The sequence below is a fragment of the Thamnophis elegans genome, chromosome 7, assembly GCF_009769535.1.
Source record: "Thamnophis elegans isolate rThaEle1 chromosome 7, rThaEle1.pri, whole genome shotgun sequence".
NCBI classification, from domain to species: Eukaryota; Metazoa; Chordata; class Lepidosauria; order Squamata; family Colubridae; genus Thamnophis; species Thamnophis elegans.
This window is the reverse complement of record NC_045547.1, coordinates 79,981,882-80,006,495: the sequence shown is the minus strand read 5'-3', so window position 1 is coordinate 80,006,495 and position 24,614 is coordinate 79,981,882. Positions and strand designations below refer to the sequence as shown.

The 24,614-nt window shown below is 43.5% G+C and overlaps 2 protein-coding genes across 3 annotated transcripts in view; one reads left to right on the top strand and one right to left on the bottom strand.

The window, feature by feature from the left end:
- LRRK2 (leucine rich repeat kinase 2) overlaps nucleotides 1-7,645 on the top strand; it is a 117,602-nt gene extending 109,957 nt beyond the window's left edge. For both annotated transcript variants that reach the window (XM_032221705.1, XM_032221706.1), the window contains exons 47-51: nucleotides 570-754; nucleotides 3,554-3,706; nucleotides 4,513-4,721; nucleotides 6,223-6,294; nucleotides 7,224-7,645. In XM_032221705.1, coding sequence (XP_032077596.1) covers nucleotides 570-754; nucleotides 3,554-3,706; nucleotides 4,513-4,721; nucleotides 6,223-6,294; nucleotides 7,224-7,345 — 741 coding nt within the window. In that variant the 3' untranslated portion in view covers nucleotides 7,346-7,645. The remainder of the gene's footprint in view (nucleotides 1-569; nucleotides 755-3,553; nucleotides 3,707-4,512; nucleotides 4,722-6,222; nucleotides 6,295-7,223) is intronic.
- A 10,965-nt stretch (nucleotides 7,646-18,610) lies between these two features.
- ERGIC2 (ERGIC and golgi 2) overlaps nucleotides 18,611-24,614 on the bottom strand; it is a 42,566-nt gene continuing 36,562 nt past the window's right edge. The window contains exons 13-15 of the mRNA XM_032221814.1: nucleotides 23,404-23,566; nucleotides 21,936-22,015; nucleotides 18,611-19,281 (exon numbers count right to left, since the gene is read on the bottom strand). Of these exons, the coding sequence (XP_032077705.1) occupies nucleotides 19,216-19,281; nucleotides 21,936-22,015; nucleotides 23,404-23,566 (309 nt within the window). The 3' untranslated portion in view covers nucleotides 18,611-19,215. The remainder of the gene's footprint in view (nucleotides 19,282-21,935; nucleotides 22,016-23,403; nucleotides 23,567-24,614) is intronic.

The following is a 24,614-nucleotide window of genomic DNA, read 5'->3' as shown; positions in this document are numbered from 1 at the left end:
CAAATCTCACCGGCTCAGGGTTGATTCAGCCTTCCATCCTTCCGAAGTGGGTAAAATGAGGACCCAGATTGTTGTTGGGGGCAATATGCTGACTCTGTAAACCGCTTAGAGAGGGCTGAAAGCCCTGTGAAGCGGTATATAAGTCTAACTGCTATTGCTATTGTTCCCCCAGATAATAAGCCCAGTCGGGCTTTTGAGTGCATACGCTAAAATAAGCCCTCCCCGAAAATATTGCAACACAGCAGCAGCAGCCATGAGGTGACCACGCTCGCCACCTCCTGCACCTCAAAAATAATAAGACCTCCCCGAAAATAAGGCCAAGCACTTATTTCAGGGCGTCAAAGAAAAATAAGATCCTGTCTTATTTTCAGGGAAACATGGTATTATAATTTATGGAAGAACGTTGCATAGATATCTGTGCCCAGACGATACACTACTTAAGGAAAGATGGAATGTATGTATTTTAAAATTGAAAAATAATGAACTTTTACCCCCCCCCCCCAAAAAAAAGGATCTTTGCAATCCTATTATTCTATGCTTATTTTTTTTTTCTTGTGTTTTCTCTGCAGGGCAAAAGTGCCACACCCTTAAGGACTTTTCTCGTGGGAAGTGAGAGCACGCCACTGATGTGTTTAAGTGAATCAAATTATTCCTCTGACAGAAGTGCAATCTGGGGCGGCTGCGGATCCAAAATATTATCATTGTCCAGCGATTTATCTACCCACAAACTCATTGAGACCAAGACGAGTCATCTGTACGTTTCTCTTGCTTATCTTTTTTTTCCCCTCTTCTACCCACGTTCCTAAAAATACAATTTAATTTTTATTCGCCCTGTCTGGAAAAATGGTCTGTGCAGATGATCTTGTCTGTGCATTTCCCATGGCATGTTGAGGGTTCCTAAATTTATTTCATCGCTTTGATATCCAGAGAGAGAGAGAGAGAAAGAGGGAGAGAGAGAGGGAGAGGGAGGGAGGGAGGGAGGGAGGGAGGGAAGGAGGGAGGGAGAGAGAGAGGGAGAGAGAGAGAGAGAGAGAAATGCCTAGACAAACAGAAATCAAAAAGTAGCAAGGAAGTCTTCACTTAATGATTGTAATTTGGGGCCCCACCGTTCGGTCATGTTGAGAATATATCTGCTGAATGTAACTCCGCATTGGTGACAGGAAGGGCATCTGGCCAATAAACACTCAGCTTGGATCAATTACCCAGACTCCATCCCGCAAGGGATTATGGGGTCGTTCAAAGGAGATTAGTTCTGTCACTAAGCAATGCGGTTGTCAAATGCAAAGATCACGTGAACTTATTTCGCAGTTAGGTGGATTCCAACCAGTCACAAGTCCCACCTCCATGTTTGCCATCTGTGGCTTCCTGCCAGCTTCCCCAATGACTTTGCATAACATTGGAGACTACAAATGGCAACCATCATAATTGTGAGTTGGTTCCATGTGCCAGAATTGTGATTGTATCATCCTGGGGAATGCTATGATGGCAACATCTATGAGGATCAGTCATAATTCTCCTCCTTCATCGTAATTTGGAATGAATTGTAAGAATCCCCCCCTTTTTTTAATATAAGAAAGCTCCTACGTTAGTTTCCAGTTTATTGGTATTTGTATGCCGCCCACTCCCAGGGGACTCTGGGCGGCTTACAGACAAACAGGGGAATTAAAAGTTAAAAATAGAATATAATCATTTTAAAATACACAACATAACATACACTTAAAATGGGGCTGGATGCTGATCAACAGCCCCAGGCCTGCCGGAACAGCCAGGTCTTAGTGGCTTTACAGAAAGCCGGAAGAGTAGTGAGGGTCCGGATCTCTACGGGGAGATCATTCCATAGGGCCGGAGCAGCTACAGAGAAGGCCCTCCCCCGGGGGGTCGCCAGCCGACATTGACCCGCCGATGGTACCTGGAGGAGGCCCAATCTGTGTGACCTAATTGGTCTTTGGAAGATAAATGGCAGGAGGCGGTCTCTCTCTCTCTCTCTCTCATTAGCAAAGAAACGCCTCCCCTTGGAAGAGAAAAATGGCCAGCCTTTGTGAATGGATAGTTGCCATCCACTAAGACAAACTATTCCATTCGTAAACAAAATGCCTTCAGCCGAGGTGGCGCAGTGGTTAAATGCAGCACTGCAGGCTACTTTAGCTGACTGCAGTTCTGCAGTTCGGCGGTTCAAATCTCACCGGCTCAGGGTTGACTCAGCCTTCCATCCTTCCGAGGTGGGTGAAATGAGGACCCAGACTGTGGGGGCGATATGCTGACTCTGTAAACCGCTTAGAGAGGGCTGAAAGCCCTATGAAGCGGTATATAAGTCTAACTGCTATTGCTACCACCTCCACAGAAGGCTGTGAATTGGTCTGATTAAAAAGCAGAGAGAAAAAAGACACCTAAAAATCTACATACCCCATCCAGCTCCAAGGACGGGGCATGGCTTCCCAGCCACAATGAGAGGGACATCGTGCTGTCACAGGATCTGGTTCGCTTATCACTTGTCAGGTTTCCAAGTAACATACCCGTAGGAAACAAAACTCTCCGGCAGGCAGGCAATTTCCTTGAAGAATAGGTTTATTGTATACGTCATATTGGTACGGGCTGGTGAAAAACCCACTCTAAATATTCTCACGATTTTCCAACTAATTAAAAGTGAAGGTTTGTCCCTTTTTCAGAACAATCAGTCACATGGTCCAATCAGGATACTGTCCAGTTGCCAGGTGATTCCAGTCCAGTAGTGAGATTCAGCCGGTTCGCACCGGTTCGGGAGAACCGGTTGGTAACTTTCTAAGCAGTTCGGAGAACCGGTTGTTGGAAGAAATCTCATTTTTTCCCCACTTTACAGGGCTAATCCTGTAAGGAAGGCAGGAAGGAAACATTCTGGTGTTGTTTCTAGCCTAATCTTTACTGTCCTGCTTACAGAAACTGCCTCCCCGGTTAACCCTTATTACATTGTAACAGCTAAGGCGAAGAGCCCACGGACTCGAGTGACGTTGAGTTGGCTATGCCCACATGGTCACATGACCACTGAGCCAGGCCTACCCAACTGGTCATTAGGGCAGAGAACCTTGTTGTTAAATTATTTGACTCCCACCACTGAACATACTCATAGCAAACAAAGATCCGAGGCAGGCAATTTTGTCGAAGAAAATGTTTATTGGATATGTCACATTGGTTAAAGGCTCATGGAAAACCAACTCTAAATATGCTCACAGTTTTCCACCTAATTAAAAGTGAAAATTTGTCACTTTCTCAAAACAATCAGGATACTGTCCACTTGCTAGGTGACTCCAGTTCCCTCCTTCTGAGCACCTGGAGGAATGACCTTGGTTCCCATGAGAAAGTATTTTGTTTTGGCTACAACACCCCAACTATCTCTATTCCCACCTCCCTATCCCTCTCCGCTGGTGTGTCAGCACTGAAGTCTCAAAAATGGCCTCATTCAGGCCAGCTTCAGGACTGACAATCAGCGTAATCAGTTTATGCACTGTACCCTGTGTTGTAAACGCCACAATATCCTTTTCTGATTTCCATTTTCTTTGTGTGTCTGTGTGTGTCTCAGGTTATGTCACAAAGACTACTGCAATGCCAATATTATTTCTATAGCAGTGGACAAGTTTATCTACTTGGCAAAGAAGGAGAGCTATTTTGTTGAGATTTGGGACAAAAAGACAGAGAAGCTTTGCGAACTGATTGACTGTGTACACTTACTAAAGTGAGTATTGGATCTCCCAGAGAGTCAGCAACATCTCGCGAGTGGCCGAGATAATTAGGACAAATAATTTGGTCTGATTTTCTGAACATCTGGATTCAGTTACAGTATAGCATCAACCTCATGAAATCTTCCTCTCTCTGCTACAAATTCAAAATGGACAGTGATGTATGTATGTATGTATGTATGTATGTATGTATGTATGTATCTATCTATCTATCTATCTATCTATCTATCTATCTATCTATCTATCTATCTATGTATCTATGTATCTATGTATCTATGTGTGGAGATATATATTTACGTACTGTATGTACATAGCATGTGTATATATGGTTGTTATGTAGGTGTTTGGGTAGATATATATTTTCTCTAAAAAAGAGAAGTCAACAGAATTTCATTTTTCACGTCAGCCACTGAGCTCAGAGTAAAAAAAGTGATAATGAAGTTATCTTATCTTATCTTATCATCTTTTATCTTATTTATCTTATCTTATTATCTTACCTTATATCTTATCTTATCATATCTTTTATCATCTTTTATCTTTTATCTTCTTATATCTTATTTTTTATCTTATCTTAAATCTTATCTTTTTATCTTATCTTTTATATCTTATCTCTAAGATAAGATATAAGATATCTTAACTTGAACTGAACTGAACTGAACTTCCAAATGGAAGAATGTGATCTGACAGAGTTTACCACTTAACTTTTTTTTATTAGTTTATCAAAGTATTAAAAAACACAAAGGTGGAAAAACCATGAAAAATCGGATACGGTTTAGACATGACGGGCTCTCCTGTTTTTCAGAGCGGAGGTGCCAGAATTGAACACGGAATCCAAACAGAAACTCGTTTACCCGGGAAGAGTGAAGAGCCTCTGCCTTCAGAAAAATACGGCATTGTGGGTGGGCACAGGGGGCGGCCACCTATTACTACTTGACCTGTCCACGCGCCTCCCCATATGGATAATACGCGATTTCTGTCGTTCCGTGAGATTCATGATGACAGCCCAACTAGGTAAATAGTGAAGCGTATTACAAAAAACCGCACCACTTTTAGCATCAAGAAATTTTTACTCCGTGTTTGTTTGATTTGATTTTGGCCTTTACTTTAAATAATAGGAAGAAATATTGTACGCTAGCTGATAATCCGGTGTTGCCCGGGTATTTATTTATAGGGGGAAAATGTCTGGACCAAACGTAATTTCTAATGTTGGATTTTCCACTTGCTAGAGCCGGGATGGTGAACCTATGGCAGGAGGCTTTATAGGAGCCCGGGGAGGGCGAGAAGAGCCTCCCCTGCCCCCCTCCGGAGGCTTTAGGAGCTTCCCTGAAGCCTCCGGAGCGCAAAAAAGTTTGGGAACGGACTTCCGGTTTGCTCGTAGGGTGGTTTTTAGTCCTCCGGAGGCTTCAGGAAAGCCTCCTGAAGGTCCCTGAAGCCTCCAGAGGGCTTAAACTGGCCCTATGACTTCCATTTTAGTGGAAGGGGGGGGGGGTCGCGCGTTGCATTATGGGTGCGGCACGCCCGTGCACAACCCCCCTGTGCTCCCCCCCTTATGGCGCGCGAGCCAAAAAAGGTTCGCCATCGCTGTACTAGAGGGAGCCCCCTTGTGGAGTACTGTGAAGCCATTACTGTGGCAACTCCACTGCGCTGTACAGTAGAAGCCATTTTATGGCAGTACAGTAGAAGCCATTTGAAGGCACAATAGGCTGTATCTTAACAGAACACCCCTCCTAAGGGGTGTTAGGGGTGTCATACCCCCACAGTATTTGTTTCCTGGGAGTAAGTCATCTGTGTACCAAGTTTGGTTGAAATTGCTTGAGGCGTTCCAGAGTTATGCTGGAACACACACACACACACACACACACACACACACACTGTAGGGATGCTGCAACAATGAGTCTCTTTTTTCAGTGCCATTTGTAACTTGGAACGGTTACTAACCGAACCGTTTGTAAGTTGAGGAATACTTGTATTGGAAATGTCAGCCATGAGCAACCAAACTCATCCCTGCAGAGTTTGAGCTAACTACAGATAGTACTCGACCTACAACCATTCGTTTAGTGACAGAAGAGTGAGTAAGGATCTCAGCGGCAGCAGAGGAAAGAGGCTGTTTCCTATTCAGATGCAAATGGTTTGATGCGTATTGATAACATGTTCCCAAGTAACATGGTTCAGCCAGGGATTTGGGTAAAGCAAGGGTGTCAAACTCAATTTCATTGAAGGCCGCATCAGCTGTATTTGACCTTGGGGGGGGACTGAGTGGTGTGGCTCACTGGGTGGGCGTGGCCAGCTTGACACCACTCACCGGGTGTGACCAGCTGGGTGGGCATGGCCAACTTGGCGCCACTCCCCAAACTGCTGGCATGTTTCCTCTTTGCCTTGGGTAGACTGGGCCGAAGCAACACGGGCGCACACCACTTTCTGGTGCATGCGCTGAAACGTTTCTTTTTTGACAGGAGAGTTCCATAAAGAATAAAGGATGGTACTTTAATTTGTTTTTTTCTTTTGATCGAAGGCACTCTCAGGAATGTTGTTCTGGTCTTGGGTTATAGCCATGAAGAGGAGGGTGAAGACGGACACATTAAAGGTACGTGTTAAGTCCGTTCTTCATCTGTTCCCATTTTGCAGCGGGCCACACCACTAGCGCTGGCAAGATGATCTGTAGGGTATGGTGGGTGGGGAAAGACTTTTGTCATAGTCGCGGCTGCTTTTGGAAGAAAAATCCATCTGATTCAGTTCCAAGCCGGGAGAAAGGCTCTGGAAAACAAAATGGAGGCTGACTGGAAAGAAGGATTCCGTTTACTGGTGAGCAGAAACACCATGTAGATCTGGGACAGCTGATAAATTAGGATTTTTATAGTTTACAGCAGGGGTGTCAAACTTGATTTCATCGAGGGCAGCATCAGGGTTGTATTTGACCTTGGAGGGGAGGGCGTGAGGTGGGTGGGCGTGGCCATGGCGTGACACAGGACTCGTATCGGGGGCATCTGCGGTGGCCAAGTGCTAAGGCAGGACTTCCCTGAGATCCTCTCACACTCATTATAACCTTCCTTCCTTCCTTCGTTCCTTCCTTCCTTCCATTTTCATTCTCCTTTCCCCTTCCTTTCCCTCTTTCCTTATTTTTCCCTCCTTGCTCTCTTCCCATCTTTGTCTTTCCCTTTCTCCTTTCCTGTCCCTTTGTTAGAAATTCTGTTTATATATAGCACCACAGAGAACAAGCAAAGCACAGTCACCATGTGCTTTACTGCTCAACTATTTTAACTATAACAGGACAACAGGGAACAACTTATAAAAGAAGAGCATAGAGCATGTACCATAGATCCAAACTTGTAAATACTGCCATCTACTCACTGAATACTACTGCAGTTGTTTCATAAAAATATATTCCAACGATGATTTCCTGGCCTACTTCTCTATTTTGGCTCCTGTTTTTGAAAGACAGCGAATGCAAGAACTGACAACTGTTTTGTGTTTGTAGCATCTTCGGTGATTATTTTTAAATGATTTTCTTCACAGGGATACCGTCTTCTGTGTCTATCTGGGATGTGAATCTGCCGCATGAAGTGCAAAACTTGAAAAAACATATTGTGATGAGGCAGGCGCTAGCAGAGAAGATGAAGCAGATTTCCTTGGATTAACTTGAAGGAATTTACACTAGATTTACACGAAGCCATGGAAATTAGTTTCGTTGAAGGACGGCGTGAAATACTTGCTAAATGCAACATGACCACTTTGCTTCCTTTAAAATGAAACAAAAATATGAATTATACAGCAGTGTATAATATTCCACACTAAAAGGATAAAAGCGTAGCAGCGCAAATCTAATTTCAGATGCCACTAGGTTTAAATTAATTCCCTTTGGCTACTACGTTTCCCCGAAAACAAGACAGGGTCTTATTTTCTTTTGACCCCTGAAATAAGCGCTTGGCCTTATTTTTGGGGAGGCTTTATTATTTTTGAGGTGCAGGAAGTGGCGAGCGTGGTCACCTCATGGGGAGGGCTTATTTTTGGGGGAGAGCTTATTTTAGCGCATGCGCTCAAAAGCCCAATTGGGCTTAATATCCGGGGAGGTCTTATTTTCGGGAAAACAGGGTACTTTTCCTATTCTATTTATATCTTTCCATAGGTATCATTCAATACGTTTAAACTGTTTTAAGTACATTAATTAAAATATAGAAGCTTATTTAAATTCCAGGGAATTAAAGGCATCGTAAGTATAATTTTTGAAAAACACCACTATATTTCAAAATAATTTGGATGAAGTTTAAGTTTAATAACATTTATATGCCACCCAATCCCGTAGGACTTCGGGCGGCTTACAGTACAGAATAAATCAAGAGAAAAAGAGAAAAAAAAATAAAATAGAAGGAAAGAAAAGATAGATTTAAAAACAGCACACCATGCACTCCGTTCTAAATGGGGCTGGACCGTATTTTGGGGTCAACAGCCCCAGGCCTGCCGGAACAGCCAGGTTTTAATGGCTTTCCGGAAGGCCGAGAGAGTGGATGAAAGATTGGATGAAATGATTTTCAGCCCAATGTTTTTCTCTGGCTTTGTTTATCTCATGGTTCCCCCCCTCCTCCCAAAGTTTCTGTCCAAGGGGCTACTGCTGCTTTAAAGATTTAACTTATTAAATTTAATAAAACGTTACACGAATCGCAGGCTTGGGTGGAAGCCAGAAAAAAGGAAGAGAGTTTTAATGAATTGTAGGGAAGGGTTCCACCACAAAACCGCGGAGTACAAAATCGCGCTCGACGAAAGCGCACATTTGACGTCATCACAGCGCGACGAAAACATCGCGCTGTGATCGAAAAATGTAAAAATAAAGCAAAAACCTTACCCTAACCCCCCCAAACCTAACCCTAAACCTAACCCTAAACCTAACCCTTAACCTAACCCTAAATCTAACCCTAAACCTAACCATTAACGTAACGCTAAACCTAACGCTAACCCTTAACCTAACGCTAAACGTAACGCTAACGCTCTAAACCTAACCTTAACATAACCCTAACCCTAAACCTAACCCTTACCTTTATGTGAATCGGCTTGCTTTAATTTTATTTTTATTTCAATTTTTAATTTTTTTCATCACGCTGTGATGACGTCACATGCGCGCTTTCGTCGAGCGCGATTTTGTCCTCCGCGGTTTTGACAGGTCACGGTAGGGAAGTGCTGTGCTTACAGGAGATCTAAAACATTTCCGAAATCAGACGAAGCGTTAGTTCCACTTTATAATGCCTTGGTAAGGCCACACTTGGAATATTGCACCCAGTTCTGGTCACCACAATACGAAAAAAGATGCTAAGATTTTAGAGAAAGTGCAGAGAAGAGCAACAAAGATGATGAGGTGTCTGGAGGCCAAACTGCGCCATGAACGATTGAGGGAACTGGATATGCCTAGTCAAACAAAAAGAAGAACGAGAGATGACATGATAACAGTCCTCTAGTATTTGGGAGGCTGTCACAGAGAGGATTGGGGGGGGGGGGGGTCATCCTCTTCTCCAAAGCACCGGAAGGCAGGACAAGGAACAATGAGTAGAAACTCATCAAAGAGAGAAGCAACTTGGAGAAACTTCCTAACAGTGAGAACAATCGATCGTTTTAACAACTTGCCTCCGGAAGTTGTAAAAGCTCCAACATTGGACGTTTTTAAAGCACGAACTGGACAGCCAGTCGGTCTAGTGTCTCCTGCTTCAGCAGGGGGTTGGGCTAGAAGACCTCCAGGGTCCCTTCTAATTCTGTTTTTCTGTATCCCTTCCCAATCGTTTTTTCACAGTGGGGAGGACGAATAGGTTCATTCTTGTTATTCAGATGTGAAATTTCACATCTGACGGCTGCATTCTGCATCCAGCTATAATGAGAAGCGTCTCTGTGAATTATATTGACTTTGGTATTATCCAGTCGTTTTATAATCAACGTACAAAATCAGGCTGTGTTATTTTTTCCCCCTAAATATAGACCTTTCCACGTTTGGCGAAAGAAATTAGGATTCTGTGACCCAGCAACTTGAACCCTGGTGGCATGTTACAAGCACAGAGATATCCAGGGGTGGGCTTCAAAAATTTCAGCAACAGGTTCTCTGCCCGAGTGCCGGATGGGCATGGCCATGGTGGGGGTGGCCTAGTTGGTCTCCTGCACCACGGCAGGAGGGGGCATTTTCACCTTCCTCAGACTCTGGAGGCTTTCCTTGAGCCTCTGGGAGGGCAAAAACTGCTTCCTCCAGGCTCCAGAGGACTTCCAGAGGCCGGAAACGGACCCATTTCCACTCTTCCGGAACTTCCGGGAGGCCCGTTTCCCCTCTCCATTAGGGCCCTGCCAAATGGAGATTAATGGAAGGGCAGTGGAGGGGAGGGATGGGCAGGGCCAGCCAGGAGTGGGATTTGGAGGTTCTCTAATCAGCCATAATGTTAGCTATGGCTTCTTCGGAACCTGGGCGAACCTGTAGTAACCCAAACCTGGGGATATCCTTTTCTGATTTTCGCTACTGGCAAGTTCTTTTCAACCCAGGTGCTTCTGGAATCAAGGGCTGCTTTTTTCCTGAAACAAATTGGAGTTATCAGGAAGAGGAAAGGAAAATGTAAAAGTGCCAACTTCTTTGATTTTAGTGGCACAGCCTGAAGAATAAAGTGTGCCCACAAGACATTCTAGACATTGAAATCCCCATCTGGAAATATGAAAAAAAAAAAAACCTTATTTTTTAAATAATGACTCTGTGGTTGCAGATTAATCGCCGTGACACTCTTGGGACAAGCCTTATTTTTCCAGAACTGTTTTGTGTACATGCCAAAATGTAATTTAAAAACATGTGTATATCTTAAAACGTAACCAGCATTTCTGTATCTTAAGCGAAGCAATTCCTTCTGTATATTATTATTTGGGATCTAATCTGTGCAGTTAACAGAGTTTTATTCGCCATTATTTCAAATCAAATAAAATATTTTGTTACCGATTCAAGCTTGTCAGTAATTTCAGTTCACTGAGATGACATAACGCCTGGATATCTCAACTCTACCAATAAGACATTGATAGGAAGACTATCAATGATTAATAAGACTAAAGGACAAAGATAGTTTTTTTTTACAAGATAATTAATATATCTTGTAAGTCTCCCAACGTTTTAAGCCAGTGATGGATAACCTTTTCTGGACCGAGTGCCCAAAGCGTGTTCATGCGCCCACAAATGGAAGCCCACAAGCACTGGAAGTCTTTAAGAAGGTGTTGGATAGCCATTTGTCTGAAGTGGTATAGGGTTTCCTGCCTAGGCAGGGGGTTGGACTAGAAGACCTCCAAGGTCCCTTCCAACTCTGCTATTGTATTGTATTGTAAATGCGTGCATGCAGAAACCCCCAAAATGCAATGCACGTGTGGTCCCCGTGCATGCACCCTGCCCCTGTGCATGCATGCATTCCCCCCATATGCGCCCTACCCCCTTGTGCATGCACACATGGCCCCCTGCATGACCCCCCCCCATGTGCATGTGCCCCACCGCCTGCACATGTGCGGCAGAGATGTGAAGCCCATCTAGTCTCCCACTGGAGGATGAAAATCACGGCTGGCTTTCCAGAGGAAGCTGCAAAGCAACTGACATCAAAAACATTCATTGCTCCAGGATGCTGCACTCACTCTCCTTAACGGCCCAGGCAGTCAAGAGTTGTGCTGGAATACACGCACACAAACACACACACACCAGGGGTGTCGCTGTCCCCCAAGTATTTGTTTCCAGAGGGTAAGTCATCTTTGTACCAAGTTTAGTGGAAATTGCTCGAGGCGCTCCAGAGTTATGCTGGTACGTACATACATACATACATACATACATACATACATACATACATACATACATACATACATTGCCTGAAGGTTTGTGATTAGAAGAAGAATTGGGGGCATCAGCTTTCTAAACTGAATTGTAGAAACCTTGTTTTTCTACTTCTGTTGCAGAATGATGATGATGATGATGATGATGATGATGATGATGATGATGATGTGTTGTCCCGATTGTAATTGGAGCCCTTGGAGCAATACCTAAAGGGCTACCTCGCTATTTGGAAATTCTAAATTTATTGGACTTGAACATTCTGATTCCCAGAAAACCACCCTACTTGGAACAGCTTATATCCTCCAACGTTACCTTAACAGTTCCTAGGTCCTTGTTTAGGACTCGAGCTGTTGAGCTACCAACCAGCCCCAAAGGCTGTGAATCTCACCAAAGATTAACCATGCAATCGTCGTCGTCATCATCATCATCATCATCATCATCATCATCATCATCATCATCACATACTCAGCTGCTGTAAAAAAATCACGCAGACTGATTATAAATTGCGGCACAATTCAGTAGCACAAATGATCCACTGGAATTTGTTCAAAAATTATAATATTAAAACACCAAACTATTGGGAACATCAGCCTGAAAAAGTCACCGAAAATCAGATGGTCAAGATCTTATGGGATTTTCGTATACAAACTGACAAAATACTGGCACATAATACACCAGACATCACACTGGTTGAGAAAAATAAGGTCACAATCATAGACATCGCAATACCAGGTGATAGCAGGGTCGCCGAGAAGGAACATGAAAAAATAGCAAAATACCAGGACTTAAAAATCGAAATTCAACGACTATGGCACAAACCAGCAGTGGTAATTCCAGTGGTAATCAGCACACTGGGTGCTACTCCAAAAGCACTGGAATTACATTTGAAACAGTTAAAAATTGACAAAATCACCATCAGTCAAATGCAAAAAGCCGCACTGCTTGGATCCGCACGCATATTACGAAAATACGTTACAACGTCCTAGGCCCCTGGGTGGGGCCCGACTAGTAACCAATGCCAAATCCGGCGAAACAACTGGCTGATACAATTGTATAATAATAATAATACAGGATTGATGCACAAAACACAAAAACACACGCAGCAATATTTCTTTTTAGCTGTATATCTCGACCCTGTCCCCAATTGCTGTGTGTGTTTGTGTATGTGTGTGTGTGTGAATATCTGCCCGATGCACTGCAAAATTGAGTCTTTCCAACCTAAATGGGCTGTTTCTATCTTTTTCAAACCAGCCGGTTCTTCTGAAGATAGATAGATAAATTAAATTTTTCTGCAGAGGTGAGCTCTGTAACCTCCTGCTTAAGTTTTACTGGTGTTTGCAAAAATTGTGAAATATTTCTGCCCTGAAAGACATGAAATGGAAAAAGCTTTCATCACCCCCCTCTTACGACGATGCCAGGGACAGTCCCTTTATCGCAAACCAGGTTATTAACTATGTTGCTGACGCAAGGCATTTCCCCTAACTTTCCTACAGTACATATATTATTCCACTTTGAATTTCTCGTTTCTGCATTTCTCAGCTAAATTTGTTCCCCAACTCTGACAGGAGGATGCAGATGTTCTCCTACATTGGATGAGAAGAAAAAATAATAATCTTACTGGTGAAAAAAACAGTCATAAGTTAGTATTTTCAGGGCCGTTGTAACTTTGAACTGTCCCTAAACAAATGGTCGAAAGTCAAGGACTACTCATCAAAGTAAGAAAATTTGGTCTAATTTTTTTTAGAAAAAAAATCAGCTGCTTCTATCTCTGCTTTGTGGAAAAGCAGAGTTTTAAAACCCTTTTTTTTTTGCTTCAATAATTGCAGGATAAAAACCCAATTTCTTATCCAACTTTTTTTTCTTTTGCATTCGTGACCTTGGAAGGAACCTGTGCCAGAACTGATTTCCCAAAGAGAGATTTCCATGTGATCTGATGGCTTTTTTTTCTTGAACAGCTGCTAATCTACTTTATACCACTTTATAAGGCCTTGCGAAAGCCACACTTGGAATACGGCATTCCGTTTTGTTCGCCACGATGTAAAAAAGATGTGGAGACTCTAGAAAGAGTGCAGAGGAGAGCAACAAAGATGATTAGGGGACTGGAGACTAAAACCTATGAAGAACGGTTGCAGGAACTGGGTACGTCTCGTTTAATAGAAAGAAGGACTAGGGGAGACATGATAGCAGCCTTCCAATATCTCAGGGGTTGCCACAAAGAAGAGGGAGTCAAACTATTCTCCAAGGCACCTGAGGGTAGAACAAGAAGCAATGGGTGGAAACTAATTAAGGAGAGAAGCTACTTAGAACTGAGGAGAAATTTCCTGGCAGTTAGAACAGTTGATCAATGGAACAACTTGCCTCCAGAAGTTGTGAATGTTTGAACACTGGAAGTTTTAAAGATGTTGGATAAGCTTTTGTCTGAAGTGGTGTAGGTTTTCCTGCCTAAGCAGGGGGTTGGACTAGAAGACCTCCAAGATCCCTTCCAATTCTGTCATTCTATTCTATTCTATTCTATTCTATTCTGCAGTAATCCTGGAGGTTTTTAAGAAGACTGAAGACTTAGAAAACGGGAAGTTTTTAATAAGATGTTGGATAAGCATTTGTCTGAAGTGGTGTAGGGTCTCCTGCCTAAACGGAGTTGGACTAGAAGACCTCCAAGGTCCCTTCCAATTCTTGTTATTCAATTCAATTCTATTCTCTACTGTATTCTATTCTATTCTATTCTATTCTATTCTATACTAATCCTTAACATTTCTGTCGAATATTTTTTTCCCTCCCTTCGTATGCATTTCTGGCAGCCTGCAGATGCTCCAGCCATTTCAGCTTCCCCAAATTCGTGAATTGGTCAACAAACTAGGTTTTTTTTTTCCTCCCTAGATGGTGGGTTTTCATGGCTTCATTGAATTCGTAAGAAAACAGAGAGGTTGCTGCGGTTTGCCTGGGCTACAATATACACCCACTAACCATCCTTAAGAAATCTTCCTACATCCACATCTGAAAATGAAACATTTCCTTCGAGAACGTATAAGAAGCAATGCGAGTGAGAGATCCGTTGTCAGCCTGATCTCAGTTTTTACAATGTGCAAAATACTTGATTGGATGGCTGAATTATCATCAGTAGTAAGGTTAAAAGAAAATATCCAGTATTGATCTCTCTCTGTCTGTGTGTGTGTCTATCTTTCTCTCTCCCTCTGTCTGTCACTATCTTTTTTCTCTATTATCTATCTTTCTCTATTATCTGTCTGTATCTCTTTCTGCCTTTATCTATCATCTAATTATATCATCTATGTCTGTCTTTATCTCTGTCTGTCACCTCTCCCCCCTCTTATCTATCTACCTGACTGCTGTCAGTTAGCTTTTTCTCTATCATCTGTCTGCCTGTCTGTCTATCTCCTCTATCCTGTATCTATCTCTCTCTCTCTATCCTCTCCTCTCCATCTTTCTTAATTTTTTCTCTTTCTGTCTTTTTTGCCTTTTTCTCCATTATCTGTCTGCATCTGTATTTAACATCTGTCTTGTGTTTTTCAACTCTCCATCTTTCTCTACCTCTGTCACTATCTTTTTCTTTATTATCTATCTTTATCATCATTTAATCTCATCTGTCTATATCTGTTTGTCTGTCTCTATCTTTCTCTTTATCCCTGTCTTTTCCTGTATTATCTGTCTGTCCATCCATAGGCTGCGTTACTATTACTATTAGTCTTCTCATCGTTCCTATCACCCATCTCCTCTCACTTATGACTGAAGGACTGTAACTTTGTTGCTTGTATCCTTACGATTGATATTGATATTGTTTCCCGATTGCTAAGCAGGGGGTTGGACTAGAAGACCTCCAAGGTCCCTTCCAACTCTTATTCTATTCTATTCCCTATGATTATCATTAAGTGTCGTACCTTACGATTCTTGACGAATGTGTCTTGCCTTTTTACGTACAGAGAGCTTGTGCACCAGACAAATTCCTTCTGTGTCCAGTCACACTTGGCCATTCAATTTTATTCTATCCTATCCATCCATATATCTATATCTTCACTCTCTTTTTCTTTAATTATATTTTATTTCTAGGACTCAGTCGTGATCAGGAAACGGGGAGCTTTAAAAAAAATAAAATAAAAAGCTTAATGAGAATGAATTACGTGGCTCCTCGTGCAATCAGAACTGGAAAGTCTATTGGTTTCAGTAAACGGGATTTATGTTTTTGCTGATTTTATGGGTCAACTCTCAAGGGTTACTAAATATTGTACCCCCAGTGCTGCGTGTAAAAAAATAAAAGTTACTTGATTTGACTCTGCATGAGGACATTGAATAAATTCCAAATCATTTCATATGCCTAAAAACGGAGTATATTATTGCTGAGTTTTTGCATCATTGGTTGATATTGTATATATTAAACACTGCCTTGAAAATCTGTAAGCCACTTGTGGATCCACAGGTGCCCTTGAAAAATATTATTTTAAATAATTCATACTCAAAATACACACACACACCCCAAATGTGATCGTGGAATACGGATGGCATCTAGTGACTAGTAAGGCAAATGACAACAGGGAACAATATTTAAAGCACACTTCATTTCCAAGGATTGTCGTGAAATGTGGCTTAACAGATTAATAAGAGTTGGAAGGGGCCTTATAGGTCCTCTAGCCCAACCCCTCCGCCCAAGTAGGAGATCCTACACCACTTCCAACATAGTTGACTGGAGAATTCTGGGAGTTGAAATTCACAAGTCTTGAAGTTGTCAAGTTTGGGGACTCCTGCTATAAAGCCTTAGTAAGACCACACCTAGAGTCCTGCATCCAGTTTTGGTCACCACACTATTAAAAAAGATGTGGAGACTCTAGAAAGAGTGCAGAGAAGAGCAACCATGATGATGAGGGGACTGGAGGCTAAAACATACGATGAACGGTTGCAGGAACTGGGCATAGCTAATCTAGTGAAGAGAAGGACCATGGAAGACATGATAGCAGTCTTCCAATATTTGAGGGGCTGCCACAAAGAGGAGGGGGTCCAGCTATTTTCCAAAGCACCTGAAGGCCAGACAAGATATAATGGATGGAAACTGACCAAGGAGAGATTCCACCTGGAAATAAGGAGGAATTTTCTGACCGTGAGAACAATCAACCCATGGAACAGAAGTTGCCTTCGGAAGTTGTGGGAGCTTCATCCCTGGAGGCTTTCAGGAAGAGATTGAACTGTCATCTGCCTGAAATGTCGTAGGGTCTCTTGCTTGGGCAAGGGGTTGGACTAGATGACCTTCAAGGTCCCTTCCAACTGTTAATCTAATCTAATGCCCTGTTTCCCCAAAAATAGGACGGGATCTTATTTTCTTCTGATCTCCAAAATAGCGCTTGGCCTTATTTTTGGGGAGGTCTTATTATTTTTGAGGTGTAGGAGGCGGCAAGCGTAGTCATCTTACGGCTGCTGCTGTGTTGCAATATTTTTGGGGAGGTCTTATTTTGGCGCATGCGCTCAACAGCCCAATTGGGCTTATTATCCAGGGAGGTCTTATTTTCGGGGAAAGAGGGTCTGGCATTTTTCACTGGCATCAGATTGTCTATCCCTGGTTGGACAAGTATAGCCCGCCAGGAATTCTGGGAATTGAAATCCATGTAAAGCCGTCACAGTTGCTCGCTTCTACTCCGTCCTTTCCACTGTCATTAAAAACAGATCCTCCCCCTCCATTTTGGTCTTTCCCGCTAAAAGCCATGTTTTGTTATAAAGCACCAATTTGGCACATTTGATGTACGTTCCTACGTTTTTAATGAAGCAGAAGGGATGTTTCTGGAAACCGTGATGGACCGAAGTGTGCATCCTACCTATTTTTCTTTCTCAAGCTTTCCAAATAAATAACAGACATCTAAGTTCTTATTTTTTTTTACAGATAACCGTAGATGTTGAATTAAAATTCACTGACGACCAGAGGAACACAGTGACTGCTTCGCATTATCAGTTATAAAGATTAAGGCTCAGAATTTAAATTATGGTCCCATATTTACTTATGGTATCAAGAGCGTGGAATTAAAAGCCGCTGGATTCAATTCAGTCAAATTCGTACTTAATTTGCAATATGACTGCCCACTAATTTCACTATTCTTTTCGTCCAGTCTTCCATAAATTAAGATTTAATGGAAGGCCCAAGCCGATACAGGTAATCCTTGACATGCCACCATAATTAAGCCCCAAATTTCTGTTGCTAAGTGAGACAAATGAATTTTGCCCCATTTTACAACCTTTCTTGCCAGAGTTGTTAACTGAATCTGATTTCCCCACTGGTTTTGCTGGTTAGGAGATCGCAAAAGGGCCCCATAATACCCACGTCATAAATACAAGTCAGTTGCCAAGCATCTCAATTTTGATCACTCAATTTTTGATGCTGCAGCAGTCGTTAAGTGCGACAGTCACTAAATGAACTGTTGAAAGTTGAGGACTACCTGTATGCCCCAGCCTACAAAAATATGAGGCTCAACATTGTAATCCATTTGGATGGTACCTTAAGGTAAAGGTTCCCCTCACACATATGTGCTAGTCGTTCCAGACTCTAGGGGGCGGTGCTCATCTCCATTTCAAAGCTGAAGAGCCAGCGCTGTCCGAAGACGTCTCTGTGGTCATGTGGCCGCCTTGACGCCACATCAAAGGTGCATAGAACGCTCTTCCCTTCCCACCAAAGGTGGTCCCTATTTTTCTACTTGCATTTTTACATGCTTTCCAATTACTAGGTTGCAGAAGCTGGGACAAGGAACGGGAGCTCACTCCGTTATGTGATTCGAACAGCCAACCTTTCCGATTGACAAGCTCAGAGTCTTAGCCACTGAGCCGCCGCCGTATTCCTGGATGGTACCTTAAAACTCAAGTAAATTAACAATAACCCATGATGGGATTCTTCAGATTGTCACGAGTCCATCAATCATTCTCAACAGTGTACCCCTAAGGATGTCAATCACTCTCAACAAGTTACAATACAAAGAGCCCATGATCCTTCGATTCCTTCTTTTTCTTTTTTTGTTTTTCCCAGAAAGAATTTTGACAAGAAGCGATAACGCTAAATGGTTTCCCACATTTGTTTACAAACAGCCCATTCATAAAATCGGTATACATGCTACGCTCCCAGTGTGAGATTTTAATTTCCTTTCTTGTGCATTCATTCTCCATTTCTTGGGAATTTCCACATTCTTACGATAGGAGTGACATTTTAAAAAGATTTTTTTTGGGGGGGGGGGGGAGAGATTTAAAAAAAGAAAGAAAAAAAATCACACCTCCTCGCACCTTGTTTTTCAAAACTAGAATTATACAGCTGCTGAGTTTCGGCTGCAAATTTTCCCGCATCGGCTGCCTACGGAAAACACACCTCTTCCCAATTTCGTTCCCTTTTGAGACTCTGCAACGCTGAATGTAGAGTTGATAGTTCCCACGATTTAAGTGCAGTTTCGGGATTGCAAGTCCCATTCTCGTAAAGTAGGACTTTAAAATTAAAAGGATTATCCCGGCTATTTTTTTCCAAAATCCTAAAAAGGACGAACAAGTCACGGCAAGAAGTCCATCGTGTTCCCTTCTTTCGTTGCTGAAAAAAAATGGCTCTTTTCCCCCACCCCGCCCGTGTCCATGTCTCTGAACGTATTGCACAATCTTTTGCTATTAAAAGAAAAAAAGTCTTTTCGCATCAAGACAGAAAGACAAAAAGAGTTTCTGAAGGAGGGGCTATTGCGTCGCGTCTTCGGTTGCTACAGCTTCGTGGCCGTTTCGTTGACTATCTGGAAGTTGAACCTGTCGGGGGGGAAAAAAACAGATAAATCATTTTTTTCCCCTCCCCTTCTTCGTGCATTTCGGCTCGCTGTTTCTCAACTGCACCTATTCCTTTTCTAGAGAAAAAAAATCGTAACACAGATTTATTTGGGAAGGGTTAAGGCAGTTTGGCCTAGTAGTTAAGGCTCTAACTACTACTAGGTTAGAAAGTTGGAGACCGTGAGTTCTAGTTCCACCTTCGCCATGAAAACCAGATGGGTGACTTTGGGCCAATCACCAGGAGACTGTGAATTCTAGTCCTGCCTTAGCCATGAAAACCAGATGGGTGACTTTGGGACAATCACCAGGTGACTGTGAGTTCTAGTCCCGCCTTAGCCATAAAAGCTGGCTGGGTGATTTTGGCCAATCATCAGGAGACTGTGAGTTCTAGTCCTGCCTTAGCTATGATAGACAGCTGGGTGACTTTGGGCCAATCACCAGGTGACTTTGAGTTCTAGTCCCGCCTTAGCCATAAAAGCTGGCTGGGTGACATTAGACCAATCACCAGGAGGCCATGAATTCTAATCCCGCCTTAGCTATGATAGACAGCTGAGTGACCTTGGGCCAGTCACTCTCACTCAGCCCAACTCACCTCACGGAATTGTTGTTGTGGGGAAAAGAGGAGGAGGAGGAAGAGGAGGAGGAAGAAGGTGTGTTGGATATGTTCGCCGCCTTGAGTTATTCCCAAAAATAATAAAGGCAGGATGCAGATAAATTAAAATAAAATAAAAAAATAAAAAAAATAAAAGATATATCACAGATTTTGTCACAATCGCAGTAGCACTTCTAATGTTTATTCACTCTGTTCGCTGCTTGGATGAATAGTCTAAGACAGGGGTGTCAAACTCAATTTCATTGAGGGCCACATCAGGACTGTGATTGACCTCCAGGAGGCTGGGTGGGCGCGGCCAGCTTGACGCCACTCACTGGGTGTGGCCAGCTTGACGCCACTCACTGGGCATGGCCAGCTTGATGCCACTCACTGAGCGTGGCCAGCTTGACATCACTTACTGGACATGGCCAGCTTGACGCCACTCACTGGGCGGGGCCAGCTTGACATCACTTACTGGGCATGGCCAGCTTGACGCCACTCCCCGGGCATGGCCAGCTTGACGACACTCCCCAAAGTGCTGGCATGTTTCACACTGGGTAGACCGGGCCGAAGCGACATGGGTAGACCACAGGCCGGATTTGGCCCGTGGGCCTTGAGCTTGATACTCCTGGTCTAAGAGCACTGGATCCAGTGAGACGCTAGTCAATTCAGGAATCGGGATATTTAATACACTGAAATCTGCCTTTGGTCTGTTCTGTGCCTTTCCCCTACTCTTAACTTTCCTTCCCGTGGCTTAATGTTGTCACTAATTCTGGCAGAAGAATTCTACCAAAGCAGCCCGTTCAAATACTCAAGGGCTGGTATTTGTGGGGGTGCCACAAAGACAAGAAGAGTCAAAATTATTCTCCAAAGGACCAGAGGGCAGGACAAGAAGCAATGGGTGGATAGTTTCCACCCATCAAGGAGAAAAAGCAAGCCAGAATTAAGGAGAAATATCCTAACGGTTAGAACAATTCATCAGTGGAACAGCTTGCCTTCAGAAATTGTGGATGCTTCATGGAGAGTTTAAAGAAAATATTGGACAGCCAATCGGTATACGGTCTCCTGCTCGAACAGGGGGTTGGATTAGAAGATCCACGCCATTTCCTAACAATTCTGTAATTTCAAATATATCCCAATGTCAACTCCCACAATTCTTCCCCAAAAGGCTACAGAGATGGTTAGGATGCCGTCACACAGGGAAGATCCCTAAAAACTAGGATGAACTTATCTACCCTCAGAAAAGCTGTGCTCCATTAGATTTCAAAGGATCCTTCTCCTTGATTGGATTATTTATTCTGTTCCGTTGGTTTTCCGAGTGAGGCAGGAAAGGAAAGCCCCCTCTAAGGCTAAATTTAAAGAAAGACCTATTTGAAGTCCGAGCCTGCAGATGTCTCGTGACCAAACTAGGGAATGTCATCAGCCACACTATAAAACAGATGTGGGGACCCTAGAAAGAGTGCAGAGAAGAGCAACAAAGATGATTAGGGGATTGGAGGCTAAAACGTACGATGAACGGTTGCAGGAAACGGGCATGGCTAGTCTAGGGAAGAGAAGGTCCAGGGGAGACATGATAGCAGTCTTACAATATTTGAGGGGCTGCCACAGAGAGGAGGGGTTCAAGCTGTTTTCCAAAGCACCCGGAGGCCAGACAAGGAATAATGGATGGAAACTGATCAAGGAGAGATTCCACCTGGAAATAAGGAGGAATTTCCTGACAGTGAGAACAATCAACTCATGGAACAGAAGTTGCCTTCAGAAGTTGTGGGAGCTTCATCACTGGAGGCTTTCAAGAAGAGACTGGACTGCCATCTGTCAGAAACGGTGTAGCATCTCCTGCTTGGTCAGGGGGATGGACTAGATGACCTGCAAAGTCCCTTCCAGATGCCTGACTGAGATATCTCACCCTGATGTTTCCTAGTTGGGTCGTGAGACATCTGTGAGGAAACAACCAAGCTCAAGACGAGCACCAAGGACCTCACAGTTTGATCCTGAGCTGCACCTCTTCTATGAACATCCCGGTTGTTACTCAGAAGATACTTACAGGTGTAGATTCGGAAGACTTCAGTCTGAAACGGCAACAGATAATTTCCACTATGAATCTTCCAACGCTGTGTAAAATGCCTACAGTAAGAGAACAAGTTGAGCATTTGGTTAGGCTGGTATTTCTATTTCATACTGTAAATGTGGTTACTATCAGCGTCCGACAAGCGAAGCCAGCGGGGGAGCCGGATTCATTTAACAACCATGTGATTCACTTAACAACTGTGGTTGATTCACAACTGTAGTGATTCACTTAGCAACTGTGGTTGATTTACTTAACAACTGTGGTTGATTTACTTAACAACTGTGGTTGATTCACTTAACAACTGTGGTTGATTTACTTAACAACTGTGGTTGATTTACTTAACAACTGTGGTTGATTTACTTAACAACTGTGGTTGATTTACTTAACAACTGTGGTGATTCACTTAACAACTGTGGTGATTCACTTAACAACTGTGGTTGATTTACTTAACAACTGTGGTTGATTCACTTAACAACTGTGGTTGATTTACTTAACACCTGTGGTTGATTTACTTAACAACTGTGGCAAAAAAGGTCATAAAATGAGGCGTGGCTTCCTTGTTTAATGATGGAAATTCTGAACCCAATTGTGGTTGTATGTAGAGGAGCTCCTGTATCTGTAATACTCATAATTCCTCAAAAATAAAACCGGGTCTTATATTAATTTCTGCTCCAAGTGTCACATTAGGTCTTATTTTCCAGTTAGGTCTTATTTTCCAAGAAACATGGTACTAAATGTGTCCATTTACCTGACAATTATAACTAGGGTTTATTTTTTGAGGTAGGGCTTGTGTTGTGGCCCAGCAGGTGCCGTTGGAGCTGCCACCAGACTCTGACAGCAAGGGGCCCTCTGAGTCGGCTCTGGAGGATTCGAAGGACCCTGGACAGGGTTCCGACTCCGAGCAGGGTGCAAGGAGACTGGTTGGCCACCAGGAGGCACCTGAGCCTTGGACCAGTGGGGAGGAGACAAGGGAGTGTGATCCGGAGGCGAGTAGTGAGTTGTTTCTGGATGCACGCCATCGAAGAGCTACTAGGTGTCAGGAACAATTACGCAATTACAGGAGGCGATTGTACTCAGCTGGTGGTCATTAGGCTCCTCTCCAGACTATAAAAAGCCACTTGTGCACACGGCCCTCTTTGCAGAAGTCAACGCAGGATTGAATGTCGGAGGACAGTACTGTGAGCTTGGCAGGCTGGATTGCTGCCAAGCCTTATCTGTGTTTATTGCTGCCTAAGTTTGTCTGAATTGCTGCCAAGGTCCTTATCTGTTTGTTATGCTTGGCTTTCAGCCACCAAGGTTTTGGTGTCTTGCTATTAAAGTACATTCCAATTAAGCTTGTCTCGTTACTGGACGGAGGAGGGGGTCAGAAGAGGCTTATATTATGAGTATCCTGAAAAAAAATCATGCTAGGGTTTATTTTCTGGGGAAAGCAGAATGTATTTACCTGTAGTAGAAAAAATTCCTCCAACTATACCACAGAGCCTGACTATAAACTGCCAGAAGGGCATATGTTCCTCGGTCACAGTCACCATGAGGGAACTGATATCGTATTTCATGAAAATCCCAGAAACTCCGTGACTCCCGGCTGCGTGGTTGATCACACGTTCCTAGGGAAAGCAGCGATAAGGAAAACCAAATCAAGGATAGCTTTGCAAGGCCATATTAGGTCAAAGACAAATGAACACTCAAGATTTACTTACACAAGAAAGCAGAGGCTGCCTAAACCAGGTTTGTCCAACTTGGGAAACTTTTGAAGACTTGTGGGCTTCAGCTCCCAGGAATTCCCAGCCAGGCCGCAACTTTTCAAGTTGCCAAGATTGGGCCACCCTGAATCATATTGCATTATAGTATGGTACGCTGGTTTAACTGCTGCGGACAGGAAGCCCTGCATAGAGTTATCGGTTCCACCACAAATGCGCGAACGACAAAAGCGCGCCTGACTAAACCACGGTGACAAAACTGCGCCGACAAAAACGCGCCGACGAATGAGCGCTGAAGCGCGCCGACAACAGCGCGCCGACAGAAGCGCGCTGTAACCCTAACCCTAACCCAAACCCTAACCCAAACCCTAAACCTTACCTTAACTTAAATTGTGCTTTTGTTGGCGCGCTGTTGTCAGCGCGCTTTTGACATCGCGGTTTTAGCGCCGCGGTTTTGTCGGCGCGCTTTTGATATTCGCGCATTTGTCAGGTCACAAGAGTTATCAATTTGGCAGACGTAACCATTAGTTGCCCTCTAACACCACTGGATAACATCGCCAGGTCTCGCTGCTTTAGCAGAATAAGGAAGATACTCTGAGATGATTCACACCCTGGTCAGTGTCTCTCCGCCCTTCTACCATCGGGCAGAAGACATCGAAGCATAGCCAGCTGAACAAATACTATATTTTTCGGAGTACAAGATGAACCTTCCCCCCTCTAAAAGAGGGTGAAAATTTGGGTGCGTCTTATACACTGAATGTAGCCCCACCCATCCACCGTCCCCCACCCTTCAGCCTCTGCCTCCCAGCACTTTACCTCCTTGCAGCAAAGGGGGAAAATGGGGCTTGCGGAGGCTGCAATAGGCTATAGCAATCCTTGCAGCCTGAAACAGCTGATGATCGGGAGGCCCCTGCTGAAATCGACAGTGAAACTGGCTGTTTGCTGCAAGGAGGCA